The sequence below is a fragment of the Pelecanus crispus genome, chromosome 6 (assembly GCF_030463565.1).
Source record: "Pelecanus crispus isolate bPelCri1 chromosome 6, bPelCri1.pri, whole genome shotgun sequence".
NCBI lineage: Eukaryota > Metazoa > Chordata > Aves > Pelecaniformes > Pelecanidae > Pelecanus > Pelecanus crispus.
Genome location: NC_134648.1, coordinates 66696508 through 66713209, shown reverse-complemented (window position 1 = coordinate 66713209; position 16702 = coordinate 66696508). Strand labels below are relative to the sequence as shown.

General features: G+C 48.4%; 1 protein-coding gene across 1 annotated transcript in view; it reads right to left on the bottom strand.

Annotated features, from left to right (window-relative positions):
* Nucleotides 1-11885: 11885 nt before the first annotated feature.
* Nucleotides 11886-16702, bottom strand: part of PRKCH (protein kinase C eta) — a 119295-nt gene continuing 114478 nt past the window's right edge. Inside the window, exons 13-14 of the mRNA XM_075711817.1 lie at nt 13506-13649; nt 11886-12032 (exon numbers count right to left, since the gene is read on the bottom strand). Coding sequence (XP_075567932.1) covers nt 11886-12032; nt 13506-13649 — 291 coding nt within the window. The remainder of the gene's footprint in view (nt 12033-13505; nt 13650-16702) is intronic.

The following is a 16702-nucleotide window of genomic DNA, read 5'->3' as shown; positions in this document are numbered from 1 at the left end:
TCCTGCTGGCTCTACCTTCTCGCTCATGGTACCGCCGCTGTTTCACAATACTCAGCTGGCAAAGAAATTGTCTTTCTGAGCAGAGACAGACGTGAGCTTGGGGGTCTCTGATGTGCAGGACCCCCACACCTTCCTCCCCTTTGCTCTTGGCTATCGCAGATGGGACATGGCTCAGAGGAAGGCTGGTGGGACACCTCTGGTGCCTATGGAAAACCGGCAAAGTTCAGTGGGGAAAAGAGCCAAAATGGCAACAAAAAATGGTGGTGGATCATATGGATGCCTGCACCATGACAGGGTGGAGGTCAAGAAGGTTGCTTGATTGCACAGGTCTTTCCATGCTCCCCACACCCTTCCCACCCATTGTGCCAGTGTGGGCGGCTGGCAGAGCCCAGCGGAGAGGTGCTGTGGAGCTGAAAGCTGCTCTGGCTGGAAGAGTGGGAATAATTCCTTGTGCTGAGCACCTGTCTCCTTTCATGGGGAAAGGTGAGCATCTCCAGTCCCACTATGGTGCTGAGCGAGGGGCAGCACCCACCCCTCCTGCTGGTGGCAGAGGGGGCTCCTGGCCACGCCATCACCAAAGCTGGCATTTCAAAACCACGGCAACACTCTGCTCACACAACGTGGACCCACAGCAGACACATCCCTACCCAGATGGGCAGAGCTGTGGTTATTTACGCCAGCTTCAAGCTCTGACTGAGCACAGGAGTAGCTTGGCAAGCTGGGTAAATGAAAAAACAACCCTCTCCAAAACAAAACACAGGCACAAATGGTGATAAAATCAACTTTTCAGAGATCAGATTTATACTTTCTCCTTGGTGCAACACTGCTCCTCCAAAACAGGGGGCTGAAATGCCACCGGAGGATCACAGATGGGCAAAAACACGAAAGGAGAGGGAGGAGGATACACGAGACAATATGAAGATCATGTAGGTACCGAGCGCGGCATGTCTATGGGCTGGCACAACTTAACATGGATTTGCAAAGACCTGTCCAGTGATTGACCAGCCTGCGAGTGCCAAGACGGAGCTGACCCTGACCTGCTAACCAGATTAGTGGGAGATGGAAAGTCCCTACAAGACCTGTGGTCACTGGCTAAGAGGTAGGGGGAAAAAAAACATCAAGCAGAGGAATTTACCCCCTTGAAGAGCACAGCTCATGGGACAAAAATGCATGGCCTCGCTGTTGCCTGACTGAGCTTCCCCAGCAGCTTAAGTCAAATATCATTGGAGTTATGGCAACTACCCCCGACTGCGGTTCCTGCAGCTGGTGCTGCACAGTGCTGCTTTGCGGCTGGGGGTTGTCACTGCTGCTCCAGCCCCACGCTTCCCACCCCACTGTACCTCCCCAGCCACCCTCAGCAGCTTTGCCAGCGAAAAGGGAGAGCAGTAAGTGGGGCACGGTGCAAGTTTGGGGACGTGTTACCAACGCACTGGTCAGCATGTGGGGAAAACACTAAATGTTTGTCACGGGCTTCTTGCCACGGGCACTTGCTGCTAAATTGACTTTGCATTGAGATTTTGTGCTCCATCTACGGAGTCCATGGGAAAGCAGGTAGTGAAACACTGGGGACCTGCCAAAAAAGCTGATAGCTCTGGTAAACCCCCCGGAGCCCGGTGACGAGCTGCTCCTGTGCCACGCATCACCCTGAGACCGCCCAGCGCCTGCTCTGGCCACTGTGGCCACTTTCCCTGCCTGTGCCCTGGCCCCAACCGGCCGCCCGGGCTCCTTGGTGGTGCAAGAGCTGCGGCCCATTGCATCATCCTCGCTCCACCTCCCCGGGGCAGGTCTTCATCAGCCCCAAACCTGGCAGCTTCCCCTGGGGGAACTTCGCCACCCAGCCCCAGCTGGCCAAGAGGAGCTGGGGCAATGCTTGCCCTGTGCCCCAGAAAAAATCCAACGTGTCAAATCATTTCGTGGTCCCAGGTCATGCCAAATCCAAGACCTTTCCCAGTTCCTCATGAGCAGCACCAGTTCCTGGCGATCTCCTGAGACAGAGAGGGAGCACCCTCCTCCAAGACCTCCGTGCCAGCTCCTGCCTGCTTGCGAAGACTTGCCACAGAGGGACAGGGTTGATGGGTTTTCAAGTGCCTGGAAAGGGTTGTTACAGGCACATATTCAGATTTACCCATTAGAAGCAAGATGATTTTACTCAGATTCCTGGGAGACTAGAAATGAGGACAGAAGTGGAGCAATTAGCCTCGAGGAAGGGATGGAGAGGTGAAGGTTTGAGAGCAGGGTGGCTGTTTCTCAGCAAAGTGGGGCCCAGGTGCTGCCACGAATGCCTCGGTAATACTGTGAGAGAGGAACTGATCCAAAAATGTAGCTCCCCTTGGGCTGGAGAGCACCCGGAGATGCTGCATCTCCTTCTCCACGGCCTTTCTGCCAGGCTGGGAGGCATTGCAAAGCTCTCTGTTCTCCTGGCCACCTGCAGCGGGGTGGCCTGTGGCTCTGCTCCCAGCCCGACACAGCAGAGTCTTAAAAGCAGATGCAAACCCCATTCACATAAAAATAAAGTTATCAAGGGCTTTTGGCCTGAGGGAGTCCATGAACTCCAGTGGATCAATGGGCTGGCACCAGAGCCAGCTGAGGACCCTGGGGCACCCAGCTGCATCTCAAGGGGTGCAGCGGGGGCAGCTAAGTCATCACTGGGCATCTCTGTATCACACCCACAATTTTTTTTTAGGCCTTCCATTGTGGGCTTTTCTATTTTTGACCTTCCACCTAATCACATAAGCCGCTTTCCAGAGGAACTACAGCATTTGCAGCTTTCATTGACTTCCTCCAAAAATGAGAGCAAGGCTTGCCAGGAGGGAGATGCCAGAACTGCGCTCGCTTTGACATGGATGGTCCACGGGCTTCAAGAAATGCCAGGCAGGCAGGCAGCAGGGTGAGCGAAGGGCTAGCAGTGCCTGGCTGGCATCTGCCACTGCTTATTTTTGCTGGCGACTAAGAAGCAAAGTACCCGATAAAGAGAGAGAGCTGTCTGTTTACAACTCTCTCCACGCAGCAGAGGCTGAACTAGAAAGCCAAATCACTCTCCACTCCACAATAAACAGTGGGTGTTGGGTTTTAAAGAGCATCTCACCGTGACCTCAATGGCCCACTTTATGCGTGGTGGCATGGAAAGGAGCCCAAAGGTGAAAAGGCTTAATTAGTAATACTTCAAGCTGATTACTACGGCCCATATATAGGGTGACCTGCATCTACTATCACTTAGCATGGTAATGACTAAGTACAGCATGTGGTTTAAATATCTCCCTAATGCTAAAGCTAAATGCATCTATAGCCCTAACCCTCTAATTGACTGATTCTAAATATGATAGATTAGCTTTCCATCTCATTATATGTATCTAATCAGGGGATGAGGGTGTGTATACCCTTGGACCCATGGTTTTTCATTTCTACTGCCCTACACCAGCAATTAAAAGAAAATTACTTGTCTACTCGGATTTGTTGCAGGCTTATCTTATACCCCATCTCAGAAAGCTGCCGGATTCACTTTATGAGAGTAATAAAAATAAGCTGCCAAATCCTGCTTCTATGTGGACACCAAAGTTTAGAAACATAGGTGTTGCCTGTGTGACCTTTGCCTGATGACCCTAAATCGGCACGGGGCTCTTGCTGCCTGTGGTCATTGCCCTGTAAACAACCGGCTCACGGGCAGCAGTGCCCAGCGGGAAAGGCTGGGAGCAAGAAGCAGGGGAGGGTCTTGGCACAAACAACAGCTTAGGCTTCAACTGCCGATTCTCAACAAGGATGCTCATTTAGTTATTGTCTAAAAGAAGTTTCCAGCAACCAGCTGTACGGGCTGCCTTCTCCTGTGGTCACCATGCCCATCTGCAAGGTCCTGCACATCAGGCAGGCTCCGCTCCCCTAGGAGCTGCTCATCATGGCCCCAGCCTGAGGACACAGGTGGGTGGAGGACTAAGGTGAAGTCCCTGGGTGACCTCATGTGCATCTTCCAGCCCAGCAGAGCACTAATAAGCTTGCTGCATTTAGGCTTTCACTCCAGGTCTGGGTAGCTCCAGGCACCTCCTCGCTCATGCCTTGTCTCTGCCTAGGAACCAGTCTCCAAAGCAGGATGCCATGGGCCAACAGTCCTGTGTTGAACTGCAGCTGCTGCTGGGGGCTCCTAAGCCATTTGTTAGTGCTCGGGAGTCCCCAGGATACACTTGTGCTCCACCAAAACTGAGAGACAGCTACATGAGGTCATCTTCAAAATTTGGCTACCATCAACAGGCCCCCTGGAGACCTCCCTCTGGCCCAGGAGGCACGTCTCTTCCTGCTGGGAGATGAGAACATCCATCCGTCCCTCTCAGCCCCACTGCCTGGGCCTGGCTAAATGGGATGGAAGAGGAGGTCACCGGCTTCTTGCCCGAGATGCTTTCAGAGGAACCGAGGATCACCCACGTCTAACAAACCACTGTTGTTAGCGTGGCTGTGGGTGCTTTGCTTTCTCTATGTTGAACCTCATATAGAGGCTACAGAGCCAAAACAAAAGCCCAGAGTATCTTTATGGTCGCGCTGGATGGTCCAGACCAACGTCAATAGGTCTACATGCAGACATGGAGTAATTCACCACGGGGAGATGAGCCATGTTATAATTTTGTCATTTTCCACTCAAGTGTCCCATGCACTGATTGCAGTTTGGGGATTTTCCATCTCAAATTACCGGGCTCCACCAAAGCAGCTGAGAGACAACCCCATTTTTGGTTACAGCTTCACCAGATCAGCACCAGCAGAGCTCCCCTCTGCATGTGTGAGGGAAATACCTGCCATGGGCAGGAGACTCAGGGCCATAATTGTTGCAGTGCAAGGAAAATTAAAGGAGTCAGGGTAACAGATTAGAGAAGGCATCCCAAGCTGGCAGGGGAATTCTTGCTCATTTGAAGCAAAAACAAAAGACAGCCTCCAATTGCCAGGGTGTAATTTAGACCCAGGCTCTACATGGCAATTTTCATGGCTCTGCAGGGAACCCCGGTGAAACTCGGTGATGAAGGTTCCCACAAGTGGAAGGATTTTGCTAAAGTCCAGGCCTAGCTGAGCAGGTTTAAAGGTCACACTTGCCTTTCTTCCCCCCAGTTAAAACTGAGTTTTAAGCTACTGAGATTAGCATTTGAAAGGGAACATTATCCTGTGACATACGGCTCACTTGACCAGTTTCCTTAGGCAGTGGGAGGCAAGTTTTCTCCAGTGTCCAGGGAAGTGGCAGAAGCACAGAGCTGAACAAAACCACCACCCTGCCTTCCCCTTGGAGAAAGGGTTAGTGACAAGTGAAAATAAAGGGCCTGAAAAGTGGGAAACAGAAAAGTTGCCCGAAGGGGAACAACATGTTCAGATATGTCTATCAGATAACAATACTCAAGCTCAAGCTCCAGAGTGTGTTCACAGAGCTTAAAAATAATGGTGACTCAGCTCTAGGTGAAATACTGACTCACCTGTAATACTGCCCTCCTGCCTCAAGTCAGAAGGTTTGAGCTACCCATGGTGCTGCCTTCACTCCAAGTGTGGGAGACACCAACATCCCAGAACCTAGAGGAGACATTGGCCAGAGTCTTCTTGGCATTTACAAACCCAATGGCCCAGTGCTTGGGGTGAACATGACACTGTCTCAGTTCAGAAGAAATCTGTGGTTAGCAACGAACTCTAATAGAGGTTCTTAATGTCCTCTTTCTTCTAGACTCTGCATTTGGGAAAAGAAAGACTGACTTCCATGCAGAAGGTATCTCTGGGCAGTAGATAGGCCTGTAATGACTAGGAGGCCTGGAACTGTTTCCCATCTGGGTCTAGAAGCAGATATGATGAAGATACATAAAATTGCCTCTCACTCCCATTCCAACCACAGCACACCTTGGCTAGTCCCTGAATATGGTTTTATTGACGACTCCTGCAATATTCTTATATCTTGGCATGTGTGGTGGCTACAGTAGTGGTCTTGCTGTTGTTGCAGTGGCTTAAAGATCTTGAGATCTTGTTCCTGGAATCAAGTGAGATGAAGGTGAAATGGGTTTCATTTAAGAAGAAACACAGTTTTAGTTCTCACTGTTGTAGAAAAACTGAGGCTCTGACCCCAGTTCACATTAAACGTTTGGAAATGAGAAACCAGGTTATGAATAAACCTCTCTTTTGAAGGAGGGGGGAAGGAAGCACTGGAGGAACTGAGTCACTAGTTTTGAGCAATCCTGAACTCACTGCTAAAATCTCTCATCTCCACTTTTATAAGACTTGTTGCCAACAACAGCCGTGGGAGCTCAGAGCTGGAGCAGGAGAGCTGACACCACAGGCAAGTTAGAACTGTTTCAGGGCTAAAACCTTCACACTGACATATTACCTGTGGGAGCCCACACAGCGAAGCCTCTGTCTCGGTCTGACCCAAGCTCATTTCAAGCTCCCTTCTTGGGATGAAAGGGTTTGAGGATGTTCCTCGGCAATTCTGCCTGGCAGCGTTTTGCCACAATGGCTTCTAGCTCCCACCGTCCCCAAGACCTGTGGTCCCCAAGTCTCCTTGATCAAACTGCCCTCATTGGGGCAAAGACATCTGCCTCCCCAGGGTGGATGGGGACAGAGATGAAAGGGCGACTTTCTCGCATGTCTTCACTAATTGCCTACAAGTGTCCTTAGGTACTCCTAAAATATACTCCGCCTTCTTGGTCACAGCTCAGAGTTGTGACCCCATTTTTTAGAGGACACCCTCCTGTCCTCTCTCTTTCCTAGTTTCTAATACAAGGTGTGAGAGGGGAGATAGCCTGGCCTTCTCCCACAGCTTCCAGTGATATATGGACATCGCTGGGACACTGACTATACCAGAGTCCCCACCGCCTTGTTCAGGACCAGAAGACACCCAGGTAGCCAACCACCAACACAACTTATCATTCCTCCACACTTTTTAACCTCCTGTTTTTCCTACGGGCCCGGCTCCACCAGCAGGACACTTCCAGCCGATGATGGCCCGAGGAGCGATGCAGAGTGCTGTGCCCAGGGGAAGGCAAGACGGGCAGCGGGGTGGGTAGGGAACGGCAGCATGGGCCGCAGGAGGCAAAAGATGACTCGCTTCTGCAAGGACTGATGCACAAGTTCAGAAATGCTGCTGAACAAGCCCTGTGCACAGCAACTATACAGCATGTAAACGCCTTCCCCAGGCTTCCTTTTCTCTTTTTTCACTCCTGTGCCTCCTGTATGCTGCATGCCCTGTTACGTGGGTTTTGAGACAGGGAGGCAAGGGACTGCATTGTGGTGACTATACATGAAGAATAGGAAGAGGCAGAAAAAATACATAAAACCCATGCCCTCTGTTCTCACAGTTTTATCACCCATCTCTTGGTGTTTGGCATTTTCCTCCAAGCTCCAATGTCTGGCTTCACATCAATTCGTGGACCCCAGCTTTCATCTAAAAGAATTATAATTACATGACATTCCAGCTACTATTGATGTGGAGAAGTGCAAGTCAGAATCCAAAATATTCATAATCCAGATGTTAAAAGAAGAAAAAAAAAAAAGGCTTTGACATTTATTCTTTTGGAAAGCTCTTGATTTCTGAGTGAGCCATGATTTTAAGACAACCTGACTCATCATTTTTGAATGCTTCGGTTTGGCAGCCCTGTATATATTTAGTAATACAAACCCTGACTTGCAGCTTCCAATGAGAATCCTAATAGCATGATAAGACAGATTTTCATCTCATTCACGTCATTTCCAAATATCAGGAAATTTACTTAACAGCAAGAGTTGTAAAAGCTGTGAAATGGTCTCCCTGGGGAGGAGCAGAAACCTCCTGACCACACACTTGAACAGCTGAACAAACCAACAGAGAGCAGGCAGCAGCGAACGGCTCTTTACTTTCTGGCCAAGGGACAGAGCAGATGATCCCAGACACGTTTTCCTCTTCATTTCTCCTGGCTCTGGGTATGGCTAATCAAGTCCTCATACCACAGCCACTGGAGCCTCTCTCATATCCAACTGGAGAAACAGCAACTTCTGCAGCAGGAGCACACAGCTTCAAGGGAAAACACTGTTGCAAACCATTTAGGACTTCACAGGGAGTAAGGAACCTGTGCCAGTCTTTGAGAATGCATTCAAAGCATCTTCATCCAGCAGTCAGAATTGCATTTTTAACATTAAAATCCCTTAGGCAGTTGGAGTCTGTGAGACTTATCAAGCAGCAGTATTAAAAATGATGTCTTTGGCAGCGCAGCACAGCCAGCCTGAGTAGATGTGAGATGATTTTCATCTATTCATTCTAGACCATCTGCTTCTTACCCTCAACTTTCAAAGGCCTTGAATGAGATGTAGGCCACTGAATTTTATAGCTAAATTTCATGAACCTCTTTGAAAATGAAAGGATTGCACAAAACACAAATTTAGAGACATCAAAGGGACCTTCCCTTTTCATGCAAGCACTAAAAGCAGTGCAAAGGGAACTAATTATAATTTGCTCTATTGCCAGTTTTTACACTGGAGCAAATACAAGCACTTTATGCTTTAAATGTTACAAACCCATGGCTGCCAGCTTAATATACTCCTAAAGCCAGGACCAAATTAATAGACTAAAACGATCTTGCATCCACTCAGGCAAGCAATGAAGCCAAAACAGCTGGCAGGCTAGCTCATGGAAAAACTCTTTTTTTTGTATCCCTGCTTTGTTTTTAAAAAAAAAAAAATCAATATTTCTTTACATATTCAATGGCAGCGTAAACACTAATTCAGCTTTTTCAAAAGCAAAGCTATTGCATAGACACTTTTTATTGAGCTGATCATCATCCATACTGCCGACAGAGTCTAGAAGGAACACGATTGAAATGGCAGCTCCTCGTAATAATTATGGGAGAGTTCAGGGATCCCAGCCAAACATGGCTGACTCAGGATCTGCTGACTCGAGTGGCTGAAATCATTACATAGACATGTAAGTTCCAGGCAGGCAATGGAGGGGAAGAGCTGCCCTAAATTAGGAAAGCAAGATCTAGGTGAAGTTGTGAAAATCAAGGAAATTACTTTGTAGCAGAACATTAGGCTTCTAGTCCAAACACAGATCTGCACATATGCTTTGCAGTGAGGGTGACAGCAGGGTGAAGTGACCCTGATGCCACTTGAAATCAATGAAAAGTGAAGCTGGGGAAGAATCTCCCTTTGATATTTGGTCCCTGGCCCGTGAAGCCAATAAGTCCTGGGCCCAAGCAGGTACTGGCTGGCCAGGGCATGAGCTTTTCCTGCTCCCCAGGTTGGCCTTAGACGCCATTTCACATCTTCCAGAGGTCTACAAGCTTTCCGATTTACAGTTCACAAAAATCCTAATGGAGCACCTACAGAGGTGTCTTAGTTTCCATTCCCCAAGCTTTCAGGACACAGATTGGGGTGGGTATTGCTACACCAATATAAGACTCCAAAAGTGAATATTCCACATTCTTCATACTGTCAGTGGTGTAAGCAAAGCTGCTCAGATCCTGAGGCCATGGAGACAGGATTGTGTTTTGATGTTGAAGACAACCGGAATCAGCCCAGAAGGTCTCCAGAGCCCCAAGGAATAACACAACCAGTGAAACCCTGGGATGATACCAACATGCTGGCAAAAAAGTGTTATCACTTACTGTTCTTCCGCACTGATCTCCAGGGAAGGAGAGGTCGTTCATAATCCTCAACAGTGGGAGAGTCAAAAAGCTGTCAACACAAAATTCATAGAAAGTTTTGGTGCTCTCACTCTCGGTAGCCATCTTAGCTGCACTTCGCCTTGCCAAATGAGCACTGCTGCAGTCATAACGCTGGGAAACTGAGTGGAAAACTGAGTAAGGAGTTGCCTAGGGTCATGCCTGCACCAGACAGGTGAACACTATGCTTAATTCACACGTGAATAAGATGCCACAGTGACCTCCTCATACAAATGCACTCATCCCCGTACCATTTCTTCCTTTATGGGAGAACAATTCAAGCTAGCCTGCATGACTGGTTCTTGGATCATTTTTCTGGATATCCACTCTTCCTTCTCCCACTTACACTATACAACCTGACTTTCCTCCTCTCTTGCCCCACTTTGAAGGAGATGGGTATCTATAAACCAGCAAAGGGATGACAGGCTGGCTGGCTGGCTGCAATGTGGCCAGAAGATATCAATGGAAGGGAGGGAAGACCAGAGGATGAAGCTGCGCTTACGTGAAAGAGAAGATGCAAGAAAAGAAAGAGGGAGAACTGGTATAGCACACAAACACAAAGGCAAGAAGAGTCTGTGGGTAACTGAACCTCTGCCCCACCTGTCAAACAGTTCAGCAGGTGGTTCAGGGGTAGAAGTAAAAGAGACTCAGTTAAGTAGAGAGGGCTTGGGTGGGAAGGGGGAACACTTGTATGTAGAGCTCAGCTTTGACTTCTTTATTTCTAACTTGGTCTCACAGCAGGTGAGCACGTACATACTGGTGGGTCTGTGCTGTAACGGGGGTTGTACCCATGTAATTTCCTTGACAAAGGCTTCTGCTCCCCTACGTCATCTCCACAGTTGCAGCGGTGCAAAGTCTGTGCAGAAGTGTCCCTCTCTGCTGCACCTACCCTTCTCTCAAGTTAAAGCATATGACCAGCCCTACACAAACATGATCAGTTTTGCAAGAGGTTAGAAAACCTTCTCCAGTAGTTCATATCTGCCCAAGGAAGCGGCTGTAATCCTGACATACAGCTTCAAGCCCAGCAAGGAGTGCAAAGATGTGCCAAGGAGCTACAGAAAAATCATCCAACTTCCAGAAGAGCAGGGAAAGCACAGAACCATCTCCTAGACTGTCTGGTTTCTACAAACTGCACTGAAAAATTGTCTCAGTCTGCCTGTAGTAGAGGCTTGAGGCTGCAACTGATAAGAAGTGCCCTGTGAGTAGTAAGCCCTTAAATCCAAACCAAACCAAGTCACCCAGTTTCTTAGATAAGGTTTATCGTTCTCATGAGAGAAAGTTATCCTTTTGTGTTACCTGTTGGTCGATGACTCTGCTTTCATGCAGTTTGCCAGCTCTGCGGCTGCCATCACAATAATGCTACAAATAATTTAAGTGCTACCACTTTGGATCAAAATTTTAATGAGGCACTAAACCCACAAAAGGGGCTCTGTATAGCATAATTAAATAGAATGGGCCTAAATAAACAGTAAGGTTTTACAAGTTACATTATGTTTGAAAACAGCTAGGAGGCAAAGAAAGGAGCATTGAAGATGCATGATGTAAAAAGGCATTTCACAGAATGCAAACACTAAAACTTTTCATATGGCACAAACAGTAAAACACTACGAGCACATGACTTCCCTTTGATTTGGAAGAATCTGTGTGGGGCACAGGGCATTTGGTTTTTTCCTTCTGCTAGTCAGCACAATGAAATATTTCACACGGAAACCCAAACAATGGCAAAGAGAGTCATTTGTCCTTTGGAAAGAAATAAATACTGCAGGAACAGGTAAAGTCAGTAGGAACATCTGGTTCAGTCAGGCCATGGGATGCTGGATCATGGCTCCAAAATGCCGGACAGTGCTGGGACTCCTCAAAATAGTCTTGCAAACAATCAGAATTGTAACAAGGCTGTTTGGCTCAGAGCTGCAAGACACTTGTTTCATGCTCACGCCGACTCCTCGAATCCACTGCAAGCGGTGGCATTCAGGCTGAGCCAACTAGCTCAGCATTCAATTCTCTGTCTGCATCAGCTATTTACAATATCACGTTTGTTCCACCCCTGTCAATATTTGATCCAAGAGCTGCATAAACCCTACAAACACAGGAAGGTTTCAATTTCACATTAAGGTAAAGTTGACAGTGGTGCTGCTGTATCGCATAAAGTCAGTGCACTGTTACTCCTTGAGAATGAAATTTCTGGTAAACTTGGTTTTCATTTCGTTTCCCCCCAGTCCTCTCAGCAGCCCTTCCCCAGAGCCACAGCTATTGCTGCAGTTCTGGGCTTGTGAAGGAAAAGTTTCTAAATTCATCTTGGTTTATCATCGGAAGAATTCCTTCTTCAATGGGAGTCAGGATGGGCTCCTCTTTTATAAAATCTGGATCAAAGTTGCTCACGTCATCTTTGGATTTCTGTCAAATGGAAAAGACAAAGGAAAGAGATGTCAAAAATACATATCATCTGCTTGATACTCGCTCTACATCTTTATTCTGGTCTTGAGTGCAATGAACCACCACTTCCATAACCCCACCTGAGCTTACTGAAAGTTTTTTCTGTGGTTGCACTGGGAGCAGCTGAGTGCCCCACAGAGCCTCTTACAGCACAAAACCTCCTAGAGCCTCTGCAGGCTTCTGACAGGGAAACCCCTCTCTGATTTAACTGACTCCACCTCTGACGGGTTGCCTGCCCGGACATGGCAGGGCAGGGCAGGGCAGGGCACACAAATCAGTTCGTTTCCTCAAGTGGCAGCACAGACCCAGCCATTTGAAGCTGTTATCAGCCGTGTTTCCAATTAGCTGACTCCACACAGTCCCTCCTTATCTGCAGAGCGTCTCAGCTGGGGGGGGGGTACACTCCTCTATGTGCGAGCCATTAAACTTGCACAATAATGAATTACCCGGCCGTGGGAAGACAAATGACTTGCCTCCAGGTGCTGGATTCCTTGCTGTGCACCACAAAGTGGGACTGTTTACAACGTACACACACAAACTGGGTTTGTGGCATATTTTGACAAGGCGTGTGTTTTTCCTGCATCCAGAACACGATGTTTTAATGACATTGAAGTCTAATGTTCCCAGATCCTGTCCAGCTCATGGCAGACTGAGTAGGCTCCCTTAGACTTTGATTCAGGTCAAGAAACTACTCAAGAGCCTAATCATGAGCTGCCACAGCTCCCCTGAGTGCCTGATCCCGCACCCAGTGATCTTCATGGAGCAGGACTGGGTTGACCATTGCCACTAAGAGCTTGCAGAGTGACCACAGCATGGGACAAAGCAACTCCAGGCAACAGTTTCAAAGGCAAGTCACAGACACAACCTTGGAAAGGCTCTCCATGGAGAGCAGCACTCTTGTATCACAGAGCATCCTTAGGGCTGTGTGGCACCACTGGGCAAAGGCGCAGCACCGTGTCCTCTGCAGCCTGTCTGCCATTTGAACCACTCGGCTGCCAGTGGCCTGAACAGGGAACACTGTGCTGGGTGCTGTACAGACAGAGAGAGACAAGAGAGAGACAGCCCAGTTGTGAGTGGGTAGGTGGAGCGGGCAGGATGAGGATTACTCACCCTGTTTTATATTTGGGGCAAGACAAAGTGTAGTTAGGTGCCTAATCTGCTGCAGCTGATTTTACAAACCTGCATCTTTCAGCTGAGCTGTCTTTGAAAATCTGGCATGGAGGGGGGAAGCGACCTGTACAACATCAGGTGGCCAACCAGCAGCCAAGCCAAGACCAGAGACCTCACCTCCCGGCTCCTGGGCCAGGGCTTTTGTGTCAAGGTTGCCCTTCCTCCACCTCTTTTCCTGTCTCATGGGAATAAACCTGCTTATAGAGCCCAGAAGAGAAAAAAAAACAGGGATCCCCACCCCCCCGCACCATCCTTCCCACATACAATTCGCGGCCTGAACGGTGGCTCCATCTGACGCTGGTTCAGCAGGTCCCAGTCCAGATCTTTGAAGTAGGGGTGCCGCAGAATCGCGCTCTCGCCGCCCAGCCCAGTGCTGCCCAGCCGCATGTTGGGGTTTTTCGTCATGAACTGCAAAACAAAAAGGACTGTTTGCTTCCTCCCATCCGGCCGAGCCACGGGAGAGGGACCTATTAGCAGTCGCACAAAAGCTTGTCCTCAGCTTTCCTGTTGAACCCAGTTGCTGGCCAGACTTCTCAATTTCATTGTACTGGAACCGCATGGAAGGAACCTGACTCATTCTCTAGAAGAAGAAGTCGGGGTGTATTTCTTCTTGGTCCCTTTTCTTTTGGTCAAATCCTTGGTTACCACAATAAGAAAAGAAAGTTGAATTGTATCATTTGCAACATTACAAATGTTGCACAGTGGTTTTGGTGGCTATTTATTTCTGTATTAACTTCTCAGGAGAACAAGCTCGCTCGCAAATGCTGCTCACCAGCCAGCCAGGCTTTGGACTGGAGTCAGTCCTGAGCTGTGTCTTTTTCCTAAACCTCAGCCTGCTGAAGCACAGCCAGAAGCCTACGCTTTCCTTCCTGTCATCTCAGGAAACAGAGGAAAATGAGCAGGGTGCTGGTTTTTAGAGCTGCCCCAAACCCTGAGCAGATGAGAGCAGATAGGTGACCATCTTCTCTCTCGATGGTGACTCTAAAAGAGGATTTCTTTTTGTAACATTTTTACTCTGCTACCAGTGGAAAGAAATCCCAAACCTCAGCCAAAGTGCCCTGATTTGCCAGGGAGCGATGAGAAAAGCCGTACATCATGCACACAGCGTGTGATGGCCCTGGCGGGTGCCCTTTAGGTCCCGACAAGAATGATGAAGTGTGAGTGCTGCAGATAGTTCTTAAGGGGAAGGGAAATATTGGGGGAGGAGGGGAATCGTTTCCCCAGGCAGGAAAAGATCTAGTTGGCTTGTTAATTTAGGATTATAGTTCTTAAAAATTCAGTGAAAACTAATCTTCTCCCTCCCGTCAAGTATTTCTAATTCATTAGAGAAATCAGGTTATGTTTAAACTGGGAAAATAGCAGCTTTTATTTGCCTATTGAAACAGCAGCATAAAGCAAGCTCCACTCTGGTGGAGGTGTCCAGACGATTTCCTAGAAGATGAAAGAGCATTATGTTTAGCAAACAGCTGAACCAGCCAAACCAGACAATCAGTCACTGTTTCGGGAATGACCAAGTCTGCTGCATCTCGGCAATGGGGGAATGAAAGGAAGGGGAGGTGCAGTGAGAGACCAACTTCATTCTGACTGTAGGAGCTTTTCAGAAGGTACAAATTCTCCTAGGATGAGCAGATAAAATATCTAGTCATTCCCTACCTAGAGAGAAGATGGGGAGAAGAAAGACGACCACCAGATTTATTTTAGAAGTCTCCCCAATACCCCATCCTGAGGGGGCTTCAGAGCCAAAGTAGATGGGACATCTGCAGCTGAGACCTTGCAGGACCCCAGACTCCACTGACATGAGCACAAGAACCTCAGCTCCAGCCTGACCTCCTGAGCCCTTCAAGGACGTGTGCTGCCACGGGATTCCCTACTGCAGAACTGTTTTCCACCATCCCACCCCAAAACATCAGTGGAAAATGCTGCTGAGTGCACGCAGATTTATAAGAGCAGCCACCAGGACAGGAGCAAAGCCAACGCGGCTCTCTGCAGCTGGGGTCTTCCCATGCTCTCTCTGGATTCTTCAGCCTTTGGTTATGCAGCATTTCCATGGTCAGGCCCAAGGATATGCACAACTTCTCCTTCTCCCCAACCCTTTCAACCTGTTTTTCTCCCTTTCTACCAGTAGAACCCAAGCACTATTTGTTTCCCAAGAGACTCTGCCCCAAAATTTCTGTGGGATACTGATCTCCAGACAACAGCTTGGTTTCCAAACCAGAAATGGGTCAAGCCAAAAGCTCTCAGAGACCTGGTTCAGACAAGCCTTTGCAAGTCTTAAACTAAACTTCTTTGGTTTGCAAAACAGGCCAGAAACCTCCTGGCAGCCCCATCTTTCTCTATAAATTCCCTGCCCAGCTTCTTTGTCCCCACAGATGGATATCTGCACCTCACTAGCTCTTATTTGCATTGCTGGAACACCTAGAAAGCTCAAACAAGATCAGAGCTCGCTGGTGCTGGAAGTGGTATAGACCAAAACAGTCCAAAAAGGCAAGACAAAGAAGAGAGAAGGAGAGCTGGGAATAAGTCCCATGTTTCCTGGCTCTTGACCTACCACCGCCTCCATTACACCAGGAAGCTTCTGCTAAATCTGGAAGGGGAAAAAAAATCATGAAAGCAGATAATGTCTGAAAAGGGCTGGTAACATGCTTTGGTTGGGTTCCCATTCATGCTCAACCATATAAGACCAAAACCTACACTGGACCGCCCATTCCCAGACCAGTTCAGAGCCCTGGGATATAAAAGTGTGTTTACATTCCTGTTTGCTTGCTTTATTCCACATGATGCCAAAATTGCACCAAGCAAAGGCATCCAATGCAACAAGCCGAGAGCCAATGTAAATGCATTCCTGGCTGCTTAAAACACCCTTTTTGTTAGGACAATGAGGATTAGCCAAGGGCCATCCCTTGAGGTGGGCTGTTTTGAGCTCTGAAAAACCAAAACATAACATTCAAAACAAAATGACTGTTCAAATTTGACCGACCAGCTCCGATTTGTGCATTGCACCCGCGGATTGAGAAACTTCAGTTGGGTAACTCTAAGCCCCATGTTGGGTGCTCAGAGGAGGCAGGAGGAGAGCGAAGGCTTCAAATTCACCCACTGCTGGAACATGTCCCCCTGTCTGGCTTCTGAGAGCAATGCCGGGCTGCCACAAAACCCCTCTGAATTAATCCTTGCCTCTGACAGGAGTGAGCTGACCTATGAGACACCGGATCAAACAGCACCTTCCCCAGCTGTCAGGCATGAGCTCAGTGCTGCTGCCTCTTGCTCTGTAAAAACAGTGCTTTGAAGCACAAGCGTACCAATGGCTGGAGTGATCCACCAGCAAAACCACTCTGGACAGGTTTCTCTAAGCTTGTTTCCCAGATACTGCAACCCCCTAACACAGGCTAGCAGGTCCTTGAAAGTGAATGTAAGTCATGCACTCTAAAAAGAATATCAACGCAGCGTGAAGAGGCCTCCCTTTC